Source organism: Mus musculus, chromosome 16 (genome assembly GCF_000001635.26).
Source record: "Mus musculus strain C57BL/6J chromosome 16, GRCm38.p6 C57BL/6J".
Lineage (NCBI taxonomy): Eukaryota > Metazoa > Chordata > Mammalia > Rodentia > Muridae > Mus > Mus musculus.
In genome coordinates this window covers 31,794,597-31,810,233 of record NC_000082.6, presented here as the reverse complement: position 1 = coordinate 31,810,233, position 15,637 = coordinate 31,794,597, and the positions used below count along the sequence as shown (strand labels likewise).

At 37.8% G+C, this 15,637-nt stretch overlaps 1 protein-coding gene and 1 pseudogene across 32 annotated transcripts in view; one reads left to right on the top strand and one right to left on the bottom strand.

The window, feature by feature from the left end:
• Window positions 1-15,637, bottom strand: part of Dlg1 (discs large MAGUK scaffold protein 1) — a 209,914-nt gene that overhangs the window by 63,123 nt on the left and 131,154 nt on the right. For 28 of the 32 annotated variants that reach the window (XR_003951751.1, XR_003951752.1, XR_001781789.2 and 25 more), the window contains 2 exons: window positions 13,224-13,368; window positions 4,500-4,620 (listed from right to left, as the gene is read on the bottom strand). Coding sequence is in view for 28 of the 32 variants with exons in the window: in NM_001252435.1 (NP_001239364.1) it covers window positions 4,500-4,620; window positions 13,224-13,368 (266 nt within the window). In the remaining 4 variants the exon portion in view is untranslated. The remainder of the gene's footprint in view (window positions 1-4,499; window positions 4,621-13,223; window positions 13,369-15,637) is intronic. The other 4 variants (NR_045516.1, XM_006521764.4, XM_017316872.1 and 1 more) reach the window with 1 other exon arrangement.
• Gm17899 (predicted gene, 17899) lies at window positions 8,895-9,754 on the top strand (annotated as a pseudogene).

Here is a 15,637-nt window from a genome sequence, read left to right as displayed (position 1 = left end):
ACGAGAGACGTGCCAGAAGCAGATCCTTTTAAATCTGATAAAATGGGGAATATCACTTGACAGACATTACTCTTAAATAGAATAGAGTATTTTAGCAAGCATTTAAAGTTTTAATACGATTTTTTCTAAGACAAAAGGAAGCAATTGGTTATAATAATTCTGAGAGTTAAATATAATGAATTTTAATAATTGTATGACATGTTAAATCAAGTTTGCTAACTCATTTATGGTGTTTATGAAATTACTTTTCTTATCAAAGAATAGGAAATTAAAATGTTTAGGGAAACACATGTGTATACATACATCTATATGAATGAAAACATAATAAAACTTAGGAAGGCAGTAATTTGGAGATTCTAAAGGAGAGACAGGGTAAGATTAAGGGCACATTTGAGCTGTACCATGTGAGGGAGAGAGAGGATTCAGTATGCAGGGCTCCTATCTTGCTTCAAAACGCATTCATAGAATGATTGTTTTCAAGTTTGATAAGAAAAATGTAAATTAAACCAAGAGATACTTCTAGAACTCTTGCAGGTGACATGTAGTGATTGCATTCTCCCCCCACCCCACCCCCAGATAGGGTTTCTCTGTGTAGCACTAGCTGTCCTAGAACTTACAAAGATCCTCCTGCCTCTGCCTCCTGAGTACTGGGATTAAAGTGTACGCCCCCACTGCCAGGCTCCGACTGTAAAGTATGTCTGACGGTTCTGCACAAAGCTAACTCACAGAGAAGTTACATATGGTTTTGGAACTCTACCCAGCTTATTTCCTAAGAAACGTTTTCACAACAGGAATTAAATTACATGAATGTCAGTATTTACCAAAGAATTATTTATAGTGATGATGTTTGTGCAGGAATAGAGACCCTGACTAAGACAAGTGATAAATAAAATGTGGTTTGAAAGTGCATTAATGGGCATGCATGTACACACACAGACACACTCAGATATACACACAGGGCTACCACTCAGTTAGAAAGATGAAGATTTTATATATGCTAACTCATGAGTGAACCTCGAAAACACTGTGCTGTGAAATCAGTCACAAAAGACATACTGCATGGTTCTGCTTACATGACTCATCTAGATGAAGCAAATACACGGAGCTGAGAGTAGGCTCAAGTTATCAGGAGCCAGGAGTAGATTCTATAATGATGAAAGAGGTTTTGGAAATAGCAAGCAGCAATGGCAGCACATACTGAATATAATGTATCTGAAATATGCACTGTGACATGACTAATGTTTTAATTTTATGATATATACATATGTTATCATATTGAAAACTAATGGCACTACAAATTATTAAGCTGCACATCTGACTTATAATGTGTGTGTGTGGATAGTCATGTGTGCAGCTCTAAGGAAAGTCTCAGGTCATTTCTTCTAAGACTGGCTTGGAACTTGCTCAGTGGTTAAAGCTGGTGTGCTCAACAGCCTTAGGAATTCACCTGCTTCTGATTCCCCAGTGCTGGGACTGCAATGTGCTACCAACATGGCTTTTTAAAGTGGAAGCTTGGAGGTGTGTGTCAAACTTAAATCTTCCAACTGAGCCATTCGCTAGCTCCGTCCGTAAACTTATTATGTCTAAGATGGTATGTAAGTATTTGAATAAAACTAATCTTTAAAAATTTTTATTTATTGTTATGGGTTTTTTTGTTTGTATTTAAGACAAGGTCTCACTCACTCTGTAGACCAGTATGGCCCCAAACTCACAGAGATCCACCTGCCTCTATCTCCCAAGTGCTCGGATTGAGGACATGTACCGTTTATGCTCAGCTCCGAATTTTAGAACCATTAAACATATGCTGTGGTATTTCTGAAGGGGAGCTGAGACTGTGACAACCTCTCAAGGGGCTTTGGCTCAAACTATGGAGGACTGACAATGTTTGGGCAAAGATTTTTGTAGTTTATAATCTGGGCACAGAACCATACTTATCAAATGGGATTATATAATGCACACCACTTTAAATTCTAGTTAGTTACAGCCATCTGGTTTTCACATTAGCATAGAAATAGGCAGGTCTGCTGTGTTAAAGGTCCAACAAATACTCTAGATATGAGATGTGCAGAGAGCCTGCACGGGGACAGGAATGAAACACAATTGCAAAACTTACTTTTTAATTTGCAAATTATGTAGATATTAAAGCTACACAAATCATTTTCCTTCTTCTAGAAATAGACACTATTAGCAAATGACAAGACTAGAGATGAGCTGAGGAAGGACGCTTACTGACCACAAACACTGAACAGTCATTATTTACTAGCCCAGCTAATGAACACCTGTCTGTTTCCAACACTGCTAACTCAGTGAGAGAAACTCCTCTGTACTTGGAGACATCATTGCTTCTTTTCTTTTTAAAGACTTATTTTCATTTCATATGTATGAGTGCTTGCCCAAATGTATGTAAGTACACAACATGTGTGCTTGGAGCTTACAGAAGTCAGAAGAGGGCATCAGATTCTCTAGAGCTGGAGTTAAAGGTGGCTGTGAACCACCACATGGGCACTGAAACTGAGCCTAGATCCTCTGCAAAAGCAGCAAATCCTTTAAAGCACTGAGCAGCCTCTCCAGCGCGGAGCCCAGTTTCTTAATCTACAGGTCACACAGTCCTACACTGAGGCCACAATGACTTGGGAGTGAGGAAATCTTTGGTAAAAGTAAGACTTTTGAATATACAACAACTAAAAATTAATTCCAAATCAAATGTGTTTCTGGTAGCTGCCGCCCATGTTGCATCATGGGACAAGGCCCGCAGTCTTTTTTCTGAATGTATCGCATATGCATTCTGTGTCCACGCTACGATACTGACAAGTCCTGCTTGGAAAACCTCATGGAAGATTTGAGGCTGATGTGCATTTGAAACCCAATGCTCTTTCTTACAGAATCACAGTGCTTTACTGACAGAAACAAAAAGACTTTCAGTTTTTCACAACCATTCTTCCTTAGTATATAAATATCAATGTAGTATTATCTTTGGATTGTATAGTATTAGACTCCTTGATTAAAAAAAAACTGGTATTTGAATTGATAACTTGAGTTTCATACAAACAAACAAGCCATTAAATGAAATCTGGCTGGAGCTCAGGACAGTCTGTGCAACAATCCCTGAAGTGTTCCTAGCCAGATTCCCATCATGTGCTGCATTTTTATGGAATACTATGTTCTCAGCAAACAAAATGCTGACCAATGCTGAAAAATGTTGAGAATACTATATAGCCTGCAATATCAAACATTTAAAAAAGGTTTGTTTACTTTTAACTAAGTTTTAAAAATTATATTTTACTCATTTATTATGGTCTGTGTTGGGGGGTGGTTATACACAAATGGCAGTCAGGGGACAACATGTAGGAACTGGTTCTGTCCATCCACCATGTTGGTTCCAGGAATCCAACTCAGGTTGTCAGGCTTGGTGTCAGTTTCCATCACCTGCTAAGCTATCGTACTAGCACCAAGACTTAAATTCTTTATGCTGTAATAAAGCACATACATCTATCTGGTTAGTATGGAACTCTGACCTTTAATTTTTTAAGAGTTACTTATCTTCATTTTATGTGTATGGGTGCTTTGCTATGTGCTATGTCTGCGCACCGTGTGTGTGAGTGCTGGAGAAGGCTTCCCTGGAACTGGAGTTAAATGAACTTGTTAGCCGGAATGTGGCTGCTGGGAATTTAACCCAGTTCTTCCAGAAGAGCAGACAGTGCTCTAAACCACTGAGCCTTCTTTCCAGCCCTAGTCTTTAATAAAGGTTCAAAGCCATAATAATGAAAACAATAATGAAAGTGATAAAAATATAGCAGACATTACTGAGGACACATGTAACACTAAATGCTACAGTTAATATAAAATACTTGTAGAAATGACAAAGAACAAATATACAGTGTCTCATTTCTACCATCAATAATGTGAAATAGAGCTAAATATTTCTACCTTATCAGAATCCTATGGAACTTCTTACACATAAACTCTAGCGTGATTACTATTGTTAGATAAAAGCCAAGTTTTGGTGTCAGGGTATCAACAATACATATAAAGAAACAACAACAACAACAACAACAAAAACACTTGCTGATTTCTAAACTAAACACAAACTAAATGCTTGCTATAAATACTCTTTGACATGTATTGAAAAAAATACACAGAGTTAGCTTAATGGATGGATCAGTGTATGTTTTAATTTAGGTTTATTTAAGCTAATCTCTTCCCCCCGACCCTTTTTATTTTTCTGACAGGGTTTTATCTGTAACCCAGAACTTGCTAAGTCCCTAGCCTTGAACATGAACTGATGATCTTCCCACATCAACCTTGTCAGTGTTGGAACTACAGGTGTACACTAGCATACCAAACTATTCACACTAATTTTGACATGACAACATACCTCGCCTTAAGAGGGTAAAAAGCAGCATTTTATAAAGGAGTAGAAATTATTTAGTATTAGCCCTTAAAAGCCTGGGTCTCTTCCCAGCTGGCTTTATGTCAAGGATGAGTATGAAGCTCCTTACCTAGTGATCTCGTCATCTCCGAGCACAGCTTTAGAAATGGGTGAGTACCTGGCTGGTGACGTTGGCGTCTGGCCCAAGCAGGAGGACGGGCTGACATGGTTGTCAACAGATTGAGAAGAAGCTTCAAAATAAATTGAGAAAACATCAAAGGTGAACATCATCTCTCAGTACCACAATATAAATCTGAAAGCTAAAGTAAATTTATTTTTGCTGCTTTGCATAACAAAATTTAGCAAATTATGTCATCTAGGATTGAGGCCTGAGCTCAGTTTTTAGGTCAAAACTGGTTTTAACATTTAGATCAATGAAGCTAATTTATTTCACTTGCTCTCTTTTGAGAAAATACAAACACAAAGGAATTTTATATAAGCTGATTTGCAAAATTAAATCCAGGAAAGGTCAAAGATTGTCACAGAGAGGACTAAAATATCATGTAAAATAATAAAAATATTACTAATTATTATTAATTTTATGTGTATGGCTGTTTAGCCTGCATGTATGTTTGTGCACCATGTGTATGCCTGTTGACCATGGAGGTCAGGAGAAGGGGTCAGGTCCTCCAGAACTAGAGGGACAGGCTTTGAGCTGCTGCTCTTAACTACTGAATCATCTCTCCAGCCCAGTAAATTTTGCTAACAAGTCATTTGTAGACTTAAAGCAAGAGAGAAAGAAAAAAAGAGAGTATGCAGATTTCACAATTTATTGTGATTGGAGACCAGAAGTCTAAAAATAGTTAAGAAAAGCCTTATATCAGTTATTAACTGTCAAACTAATCTGTGCCTATTTTTAATAGTCCCACAAGAGTGGAAATCTGGTAAAAAGAAAAAAACCTTCAAAAGTAAAAAGTACCTTCTACAATAGTATCCTGTGCGCACAGGCTCTTTTGACAAACTAGCTCAGAGGCATATATACTGCAACACTCACTCCTGACCAGACTTACAAAGACCCAGGAGAGAAAGATTTTAGCTATTGTTTACAAAGACACCATCCTTGAATTAGCTGAATCATTGGCAAAATACATAGAAAGCAATAACTAGCTGCAATGTCTAACATTTTTATTATCAACCATTAGTTTTCGTTACACTGTAGTACTAAGCATTTCTATAGGTAGAAGCCTGTGAGAAGTACATATAAAAGTGGAGAGGTCATTAGTTCAAAGGACTATAGCAGCTGTGCCACCGACTGTAAATAAAGAAATGAAGGGATTTGAATAAAGGACAACAGAAAACGAACTGTAAGGTATAAGGAGAAAACGCATATTCTACTAAAAAGGAATCAGCATCCCTATCACACACAAAAAGGAAGCGTGTATGATTTCTCCTGGCAATATAATCTAGGGTTAGTGGTGTGCAGACCCCAGCAACAATAATTTTTAACTAGTTCCTAAGCTATCTTTCACATTTGTATCAAAGCACTAACTACTAATAGTTCTCAGCTTTAAAGTCCAAAGTCTTTCCTGGATGATATATATGTTCATTGATTTTTGATCTTTAAGGTTTTTTTTTTCTTCTGTATTATGTTTTTATGGAACAAAAATCCAAACTAAGAATACAACAGAAAAAGTGAACATAAAATTCTAATAAATACCAAAATTATAAAAAAGTAACTTTTCCCTGTGAGATCTAAACTGCTCCATTGTGCAGTGAATGCTTTTTGTGACCTTAACCCATGTTAGTCTCTCTGACAGCAAGGGCTAAAAATTTATGTTGCTATCTATTAACCTGAAGTTGGATTATATAAAACATTACTACCTTATACCTGAAATCTTACTTAACCAATCCCACAGAGAAATGACTGAACAGAGGAACCCAATTTATTATGAAATATCAAATATCAAAACTAATTGCCTAAGACCTGCAAGGTTTGGACAGGAGGAAGGAAGTAGAGACCACGAAGTGAAAGTGAGAAGAGCCCGAGGCTGGACCCTAAGTGCAACAGAAAGAATCTACACTGAGAGTGAGAAGACAGAAACACACAGCCGTTCCAGTGTCAGACAAAGATGAGCTTGGTCATTTGCAACAAGCATACTTTTATTCCTGTCTACTCCATTTTAGTTATCACTATTTTCATTGCCTTTAAGTTAGAAATATTGATTTGTGCCTGCCCAATTAATGGACTTCCATGTTCACTATTACTTGTTTCCTTCTACATTCTTATCAAAAGACTTTTTTTCTATCTCATAATCAACTGTTTCCTAAGTTGGACATCTGCTCACTCATACACTGCCTCTTCCAGAAAATCCCTGTCCTAAACTTTGATAATCATCTCTTAAATCAAACGTCATCTAATTCACTTTTCTGCAAAGGTAACAAATGATTGAAAATATGGGCGTTCCATATTTGTCATTACTAAGTTTAACTGAATCCCAAACTAAAATCTTCTAAACATTCCAAATATATACAGATGAATTAATTGATAAGATACAGTATCAATGTAGTTTATCAAGTTAGCAGAATAAAAAAAGAACAATAATCTCTGTAAATAAAACATTTATGCAATTAAAAATGTAAAAAATAAACTATAAATCAGAAATAAAAATTAGCTTTATTAACCTGACAATGTGAATATACAAAAGTCCTGGCAAAATGCGGTTTTTCTAGAGTTGATGCTGAGGTAGTTGATACTTATGTGTATGGTGCCTTGCCTGCATATATGTATGGGCACTATGTGTGTGCCTGATCCCCGTGCAGGCCAGAAGGTGTCAGATCCTCTGGAACTGGAGTTAGAGATGGTTGCAAGCGGATGTGTGTGTTGGGAATTACACCTGGGTTTCCTGAAAAAGTAGTCAGAACTCTTAACTGCTGAGCCATCTGTCTAGTCCTTGACATTTCTTTTTAACAGTGACCTAGAGGTTCTATCAGTCATCAGATAAACAAAGGAAACGAGTGTTTAAAGAACAGGGAAAAAAACCTCTGAATTTTATATACAAATCACATGGTTGAATAAACAGACTTTTACAAGATAATCTGAGGTACTTTTAATGATCTTAGCAATACAGATCATATAACCAAAATAAAGAAGCCAGTCATGTTTTTACCAGTGAAAACTAGAAACATTTAAAAAGCAGTATCATTTATAATAGACTTGAATATCAGGTTTATCAAGTATATTGGCTAAATGTAACTAAAACAACTATAAAATCTCTATTATACTACAAAATACTGCTCAGATGAATTTTTAAAATATCTGTATAATATCTGTTTGGACTGGGTGAAAGTCAGCTTTTGTTTTTGCAAAACAGCACTATACTTTTCTATTCTCTTCAGTTTTGGTTTTTCCTTGTCACAGTCTTACTCTACGCTGAGTTTGAAATCATCCTACCTTAACCTCCTAAGTGCCAAGATTACAGGAGCAAGATAGTCAGGCCTGGCTTCATCTGTGTGTTTGTGTGGTGCATGCACACGGTTTAAGTCTGTATATGTGGGCATGTTTGTGTGTTCACGTAGAGGCCAGGAGGTTGACACTGCTATCTTCCTCCACTTCACCACACCTCACTGAGCTGGCCATCATGGTGGATTGGCCAGCCCTCCTGCCTTGGCTTCCCCAGCACTGAGGTTATAGACACACGCTGCTGAGCCTGGCTCTTACATGGTGCAGTACACTTGGATTTAGGACCCCATGCTCTCATAACAAATACTTTCCCACTGAGCTATCTCCATAGCTCTAGCATTTATTTCTATTCTAAAAATCATCAAGGAACTGCAAAGAAGACTCAATATAATCTTGAAAAAATAACAAAGTTGAAAGACTTATACAAACAGAAATCAACATGTATCATAAAAATATGCCACTTTATGGATAGGAAAATATGATAATAGAATTAGAACCATACATATATTCTCTTAGTATATAATAAAATCACATACACGCACACACACACACTCAGCACTCGGGAGGCAGAGACAGGTATATTTCTGGACGTTTGAAGCCACCCTGGTCTAGAGTGAGTTCCAGGACAACCAAGGCTACACAAAGAAATCTTTTGTCTCAGAAACAAACAAACAAACAAACAAACAAACAAAACTACCAACATAGTGCAGTGCTAAGAATCATAATTTGTTTAAGAAATGGTGCTGGATCACTGGGATATATGTTTGAAAAAAATGTTACATGTAAAAGATGAAATCAAAGCACATCAGGTCTAGAGGTCAGAGGTAAAGCCATAAAGCTTCTAAGTCCCTCCATGACTGTCACATAGAAAATGATTTCAGTCTGTTCTGAAATAATGTAACATGAAAAACAAACTGCTTCAGAGATGGTGTGAGCAGCAGTCGGCCTAGTCGAGGAGAGCCGTGCTCAGGCTGCCTCCCTGCCTCCCTTTCATGACAGCCAATAGAAGACTTTTTGAGGCTTACAAGGGCTCGAGTTTGATATACAAGATAAAAGAGATGTCACAGAAATGCTGTGGTCTGTGAGAACTATGTGCATGTGGTAGAGGGGGAGTCAGGAACTCTAACCATGTATGGTGGCAGTAATATGTTGTCATCAGCATGTAATGTCTTAGGAAGGAAATATAGAATTGAAGAAATTCAGCATAAAACACTTTACACAATGGAGCAGCTTGGGGGCCCAAGACAAAATGATTTCTTGCCTCCAGTAATCAAACTCTGTACTTCAGATGCTGATGTGAAAAAAATCAGTCTATTTATTGAGATCTTCAAGATAACAAAGAATGTAAAGTTTTGAAGGGCCATCCAGATTTCATGAATTTGGTATTCCATCCCAAAGCAAGCTATGAACTTACAGGTCTAAGTGATGAGCACACATGCAGGGTTTGGTGCTTGAAATGAAAGCAGAGAGGCCACTTCTTCATTTTCCTGGGACAAGTACTGGAATATTCAGGATGATGCTAAGTTGTGGTTATAAAGAATGAAGCAATGTGGTTTTATGATGTAGGCCCCAGAGGCTATTCTGTCTCTCCAGTCAGAACAGGCCCAAGCTTAAAACACACCTTTAAAGTTGGTACTCTTGCAGGAAATGACTGGAAAATTTAGCATCTCACTTTGTCCAGCGACCCTCAAGAGACCAGCCCTGCTCTCATAGAGCAGGCACACTTCCTTGGGTGGTCTGGAATTAGTGAACATTTGTTTGCAGTCACTGGCTATCCTGGAAAAATGATGTTGGTTTCAGACTCATCACACAGCGCACTCAGCCTATCCTCACTGGCTTGGCAGCTACTGGATCTGGTCGTTCCCACAAGGTAACTAGGTACAGTTGGAGGCCATCACAAGTGGTTGTTTAGGTTGACCAAAATATAGAATAAAAATTTTTTTTCTGTCTTTTTGAACCTATACTTTGTATTTTCAATAGGTACTTTGACCAAGTCCTTATTTATACTAAATACACTATAAACTCTAGAAATAACTAAGTTGTCTCTTCTGTTAAGTAAAATAATGAAGGCTCAAAAATATTTGTTCAATTAATTAAAATTTAAAATTTAATTCAATAAAATCTCGTGACAAGTATAAAACATAAAATCAGTGAAAAAACTTGTAATTTCTTGAATTCATACTACCTCCTTCAAATCAGTAAACAAACAAACAAACAAAAAACAATGCCAACTGAAAAATGTAGGGTTGTGGAGATGGCTCAGTTAATAAAGTACTGGCCGGGCAGACAAGCTGAGGACCTGAACCTGGATCCCACCACATACACAAGGAAAGCTGTGTGTCTGGACGAATGCTTGTAAGAGAGACCAATGACTCCCTGGAGTTCACTGACCTGCCAGCTTAGATGAATGAGTTCCAGACTCAGCGAGAAACCTTCAAAAGGCAGGGTGGAGAGTGAGAGAGACACCTGATATTCACTTCTAGTCTCATATGTATTCCTTACATGCACATATGTGTGCACATGCACATTAAAAATGTAAAATTTAATTTCATGGCATAAAAGATGTTAGTCAAGTAATAATCACAAAAAGTACTGAACATCATTAATTACCTAGAAAATACTCTCTGGCGTCTCCTTATATAATATAAATCTTTAGCTCTTTTCTTTTCTCTCTCTCTTCTCTCTCTTTTTCTATTTTTTGTTTGGTTTTTTGAGACAGGGCTTCTCTGTGTAGCTCTGGCTGTTCTAGAACTCATTCTGTAGACCACACTGGCCTCGAATTCAGAAATCCGCCTTGCGCCACCATTGCCCAGCTAGCTTTTTCTTATCACCAGGAAAAATAATAAAGGTCAGTATGAAAATAATTAATGAATAACTCAATACATAGCCATTAACGTCTGTAACTAAGGAGTAATGATTCCAAGAGTTGAAGATGCAAAAAGCCAGGCTACAAAGTGTTCTGAATCCTTTGCTAACTGGCTATTGTCCATACCACCCTAAACTCATATGATCTCATCAAATTTTTTGTAAACTGTTTATCAGCTAAACAAACACACACACAGACACACACACACACAGACACACACACACACACACACACACAGACACACGAGCTCTGTAACACAAAAATGTCAACCTTAAGAGAAATGGGGTACACAAATTCAAGAAAAAACTATAAACTGAACATGGTGGCACATATATGTAATCAGAACCAAGAAAGCCAAGGCAGAAGCAGCATGAATCTGAGGTCAGCCTGGGCTACATAGCACAATTTTGTCAAAAACAAATAAATGATGGTAGTAATGGGATAGATGAGGATGAAAACAAAACCACAAGAGGACAGAGAGACACATGCAAAAGTATCCCAGCAGCTATACTCCATATAAATCCCAAATGAAAATGGCCCAGCTGCAAAATAGAAAACCTGTTGTACGTGCATATAATGGGATCCTACAGAGCATTAAAACGAACAGAAAAGAAACCACCAAACCGATACTACACAGGCCTCACACACCTTTGAGGTAAGCAAGAGCAGCAAATTATAAGGGTAGACACAGAAATTTAAGAACAAGTAGTAGATCTAAAAGATCTACATATAACAAAGTAACAAATACAGACACATAGACAAGGTTCTCTCTAGAACAAGCAGATTTCATGCTATCTCTTCACTCCTGACCAAGGGAGAATCAGGCTGCCTGGTACTTTGTCCTGTTCACTCTCTCACTGACAAGTCTTTCCTCACCTCAGTTTACTTTACACCTACTCCTTAATCTCCCATAAGAGAATTTCCTTATCATTGTATTTTCAAATCTCCAGCTATGTTCTGCATGGAAAGAACAGGCATGAAGAAGGCAGTTGTTTGAACACTGTGGGGAAGGAAGGATAAAAGAAGTACAAAAATACGCAGAAGAATCATCAACAAACCACAGAACCTAAGCTGAAAACCCTATTAGGAAAACCAAGCGAGAAGGAGGCAAAGAAATGAAGTCAGTATGAAGTCCAAAGAGGCTGAATGGATAGAAAAGCAGTGACTGAATGGGCTGAAGGCTGTGAAGGACTTCACACTGTTGCAGACGCTGCAGTGACCGCTACTGAGAAGATCTGTGCTAGAAGCACTTAGGTCCTCAAGCCGAGGGAGAGGGCCGGAGAGAAAGCAAGAAATCAAGACACCAGAAAGCCATGGTTTACACGAGCTAGCGCAGATTAAGAACAGCAATGGGAACAAAAGTGGCAAGAAAGATAATATAGTATTTTAATGAACAAAGCCAGATCTGTAAGGAGACTTCCATGATTATAATACAACAAAGAGGCAGTAAGTTGAATGTGAGGTCTGGCAAGGGCTTAGGAAAGCCAAAACTATGAAAAATAAATATAAGTGCTTAAAAAGCACTTACACTGAGCCAACTCTCCAGCTTCCTAGCTCTTCCATTTAAAAAATGCCAGGCCATTATCAAAAAAGAATTAATTTCATAAAAATATTTTTTGTTTAATGTTTTCCTAGGTAGTAACCTGGGTATTTGTAATATATATTTGATTAAAATTAGGACATCAACTATCAATTTGTAGAAAAGCTGTCCTAAATGTGCACATGGGCTGTCCTAAAGAGGCAGTACTCAAAGTGAGACTAATACCTGAATTGATGAGCCAGATTCTTTAAATGCAAATAAATATATACAAAGTCCTAACTTTATGCACAAGACCAAGGTCATGCAAGAATTTCAAGAGGTGACATGTTCTCTTTGTTAAAAAGAAGCATACCATTTCTGTTGATTAGAAAGGCTAAATATCATTAAGGAAATAATTCAATTATATTAAAGTCAGTGTTTTTCAACGCCTAGTCAATGAACCAACCAAAGGCATACTTAAGTTTTCCTACAGAGAATAAACTACTTATCTTTGTACTCAAGAATGTAACACTAACTGCATTATTTAAAAATACACTGAGTAATTGTTATTTACAGAAAAGCTTGAGAATCAAGGTGAAAACTACTTTTATTATCAGATTAAAGAATGTGGTTGTCTTAATATATTTACGTTTTCAAAGAAGACTGTATTTTGAATTATGTGTTTATGTGTGTTTGTGCATATGGGTGTAGGTGCCTGAGGACCATAGACAAGTGCAGTGGATCCCTGCAGCTGGAGCTACAGGTGACTGTGAGTCACCTGAGGGGTGCTGGGTACAAAACTGGGGCTTCTGTAAGCGCAGTATGGTCTCCTAACTGCTGAGCCATCTTTTCAGCCAATTCTTTCTTTTCTTTTAAGACAGTCTGTCTCCATCTCCTCATCACTGGGTTTATATGTGTATAGTATTTTTATGATGTTGAATTTTTTTTATTACACTGGTAACATTATAAAGAGCATAGTCATGAAAATAAGACACGCTAACACACTTACAATTAGTGATGTCAGGTGGTGCATAGCCATCATTTATATACATACTTGTTGGTTTTGCCACTTTCAAATAAACAAAATCAGATGTATTCTTTAAGGCAGTCACTGCTTCTTCATGAGTAACTTCTTCTAAACACACACTGTTCACCTACAAGGAAATAACAAGAGATAATATTTGAAGACACTTTTACATGCTTTCTGGTTTTTAGAAGAAAACAATCACCTAAATGATATAGGATATGAGAAAGTGATTCACTGAAAACCAAGATGTGGAAAAAGATATACATCTTTACTGTCTATGATACATGGAGATTGTTTTTACAAATGTTCATGAAATAGACACTTTTGACTCTAGCTTCTTGCCCTAGCCTCAACTTTCTCTCACTAATTAAGACTAAACTAAGACCTTCAGGGATGCAGTATTACAGAATTTAATTCTTTTAAGGAGAAACAGTACTAAAATACAAACTAAAAGTAAGCTATTCTTATGGAGCATGATCCAGTTTGTAGAAATAGGCACAAACACCACTAAATGTTTTCTTACTTACTATTAGGTCTGTAACATAAGAGCTGACAAATTACTCTGATTAGATAGACAAGGAAAGAAGGATGATCTCAGAGTTTTAGACTTGAGCAAAAGTTATCTGACATTTATCAAAGAATCTTCTTTTGCAGTTTAAACAATGAATTTGGGAGTATGTACCAACATAACAGGACGCACAAGCTTGAGTTCTAAATCCCCCTTCCAGACTAGAAGCTAGAGAGCATGACAAGACAGGAAAGTGAGAGCTAGTGACAGTGAGATGAAGAACATCAAGTTAGAGAGAAAAGTGGGGAGTGATGGAGGTCTGTCAAGCACCAGGTTAAAGTCAATTGAAATGAGGCCTCAAATTGTCTAATTTCAGGATAGTTGTAAGAACAAAGACTTTATTAACTTTTTTATTTTTTGAGACAGAATGAAAAGTTTTGTTGCTTTTGAAAAATCAGCATAGGTTGTTGGTTTCCTGCTAACAATACTGGTTTTGGATAAACAATAAAACATTGTACACATAAAATTAAAAAAAATAAAATTGAGGGCTGGAGAGATGGCTAAGTGGGTAAAAAACTAGTTACACAACCCTGACAACTTGAGTTAGATCCCTGGACTCAGAACCAGGAAACCCCTCAGATGTGGTGATCTGAGACAGGAGACTCAGTGGCAAGCTTGCCAGCCAACTCAGAGTGACCCTGCCTCGGTGGAAGACAAACCTTGGAAGCTGTCCTCAGCCCTCCCCACAGTGGTGGTACATGGGTACCTGTATTCCTATACACAGACAGAGAGAATAAAGAATGCACAACACAGTAAGAAATCTAATGGAAGGCTGTTTATGCTGGTAGATGGGTATTTATGATCAAACTATCACTTGTAGCTTTGGGAAAGACTGGCAACAATACTGTAAGAGGCAAGAGCAAAGACAGTCCTGTTCCCCACTGCCAAATTGCTAATGTTGAAAAAAAAAAAAACAGTTTTGTAAGTGTCTAAAAAACACTCTGTTGCTTAGTAATGTTACTAACAGAATACCTAATGGGCCAATAAAATCAATGCTTAAGTGGTCAATGAAACCTTCGTACAACGGAGCACACAGCAATTCTTCATACCATAACTATTTATAACAATAAATTTCCCAAGTGGAAATGACATAATTACTACTATTCTACACTATTTATGTCTTTACAAACATCTCTGAGCCTTTCTGCCACTATTGAAGGTCAGCACAGTGCCCAGACTACTATTGCTGTTATTCTGTCTCCTACCATTACCAGTTTGCTTAGCCTATTTTGTTTAGGACTGGGCATAGATGATGGAGCCCATATTTGTGAAAGTGTTAACATATCTGAAATAATGTATTGGCTAGTTTTATGTAAAGTTGATATAAGCTAGAGTCAGCAGAGAGCCTCAATTGAGAAAATGCCTAAGATCCAGCTGTAGGGCATTTTCTTCTTTTCTTTTTCCCCTTCTCTTTCCCCTTTTCTCTCTTTCTTTCCCTCCCTCCCTCCCTCCCTCCCTCCCTCCCTCCCTCCCTCCCTCCCTCCCTCCCTCCCTCCCTCCCTCCCTCCCTTCTAGCCCTGGCTGTCCTGGAACTTACTCTGTAGACCAGGCTGGCATAGAATTCAGAAATCCTCCTACCTCTCTACCTCTGCCTCCCAAGTGCTGGGATTAAAGGTGTGAGCCACCACCTGGCAGGCATTTTCTTAATTAGTGATCAATGGGGGAGGGCCCAGCCCATTGTGGATGGTGATATGCCTGGGTTGGTATGCCTGGGTTGGTAGTCCTGGGTTCTATAAGAAAGCAGGCTGAGCAAGCCATGTTAAGGAAGCCAGTAAGCAGCACCTCTCTATGACCTCTGCATCAACTCCTGCCTCCTGGTTCCTGTCCT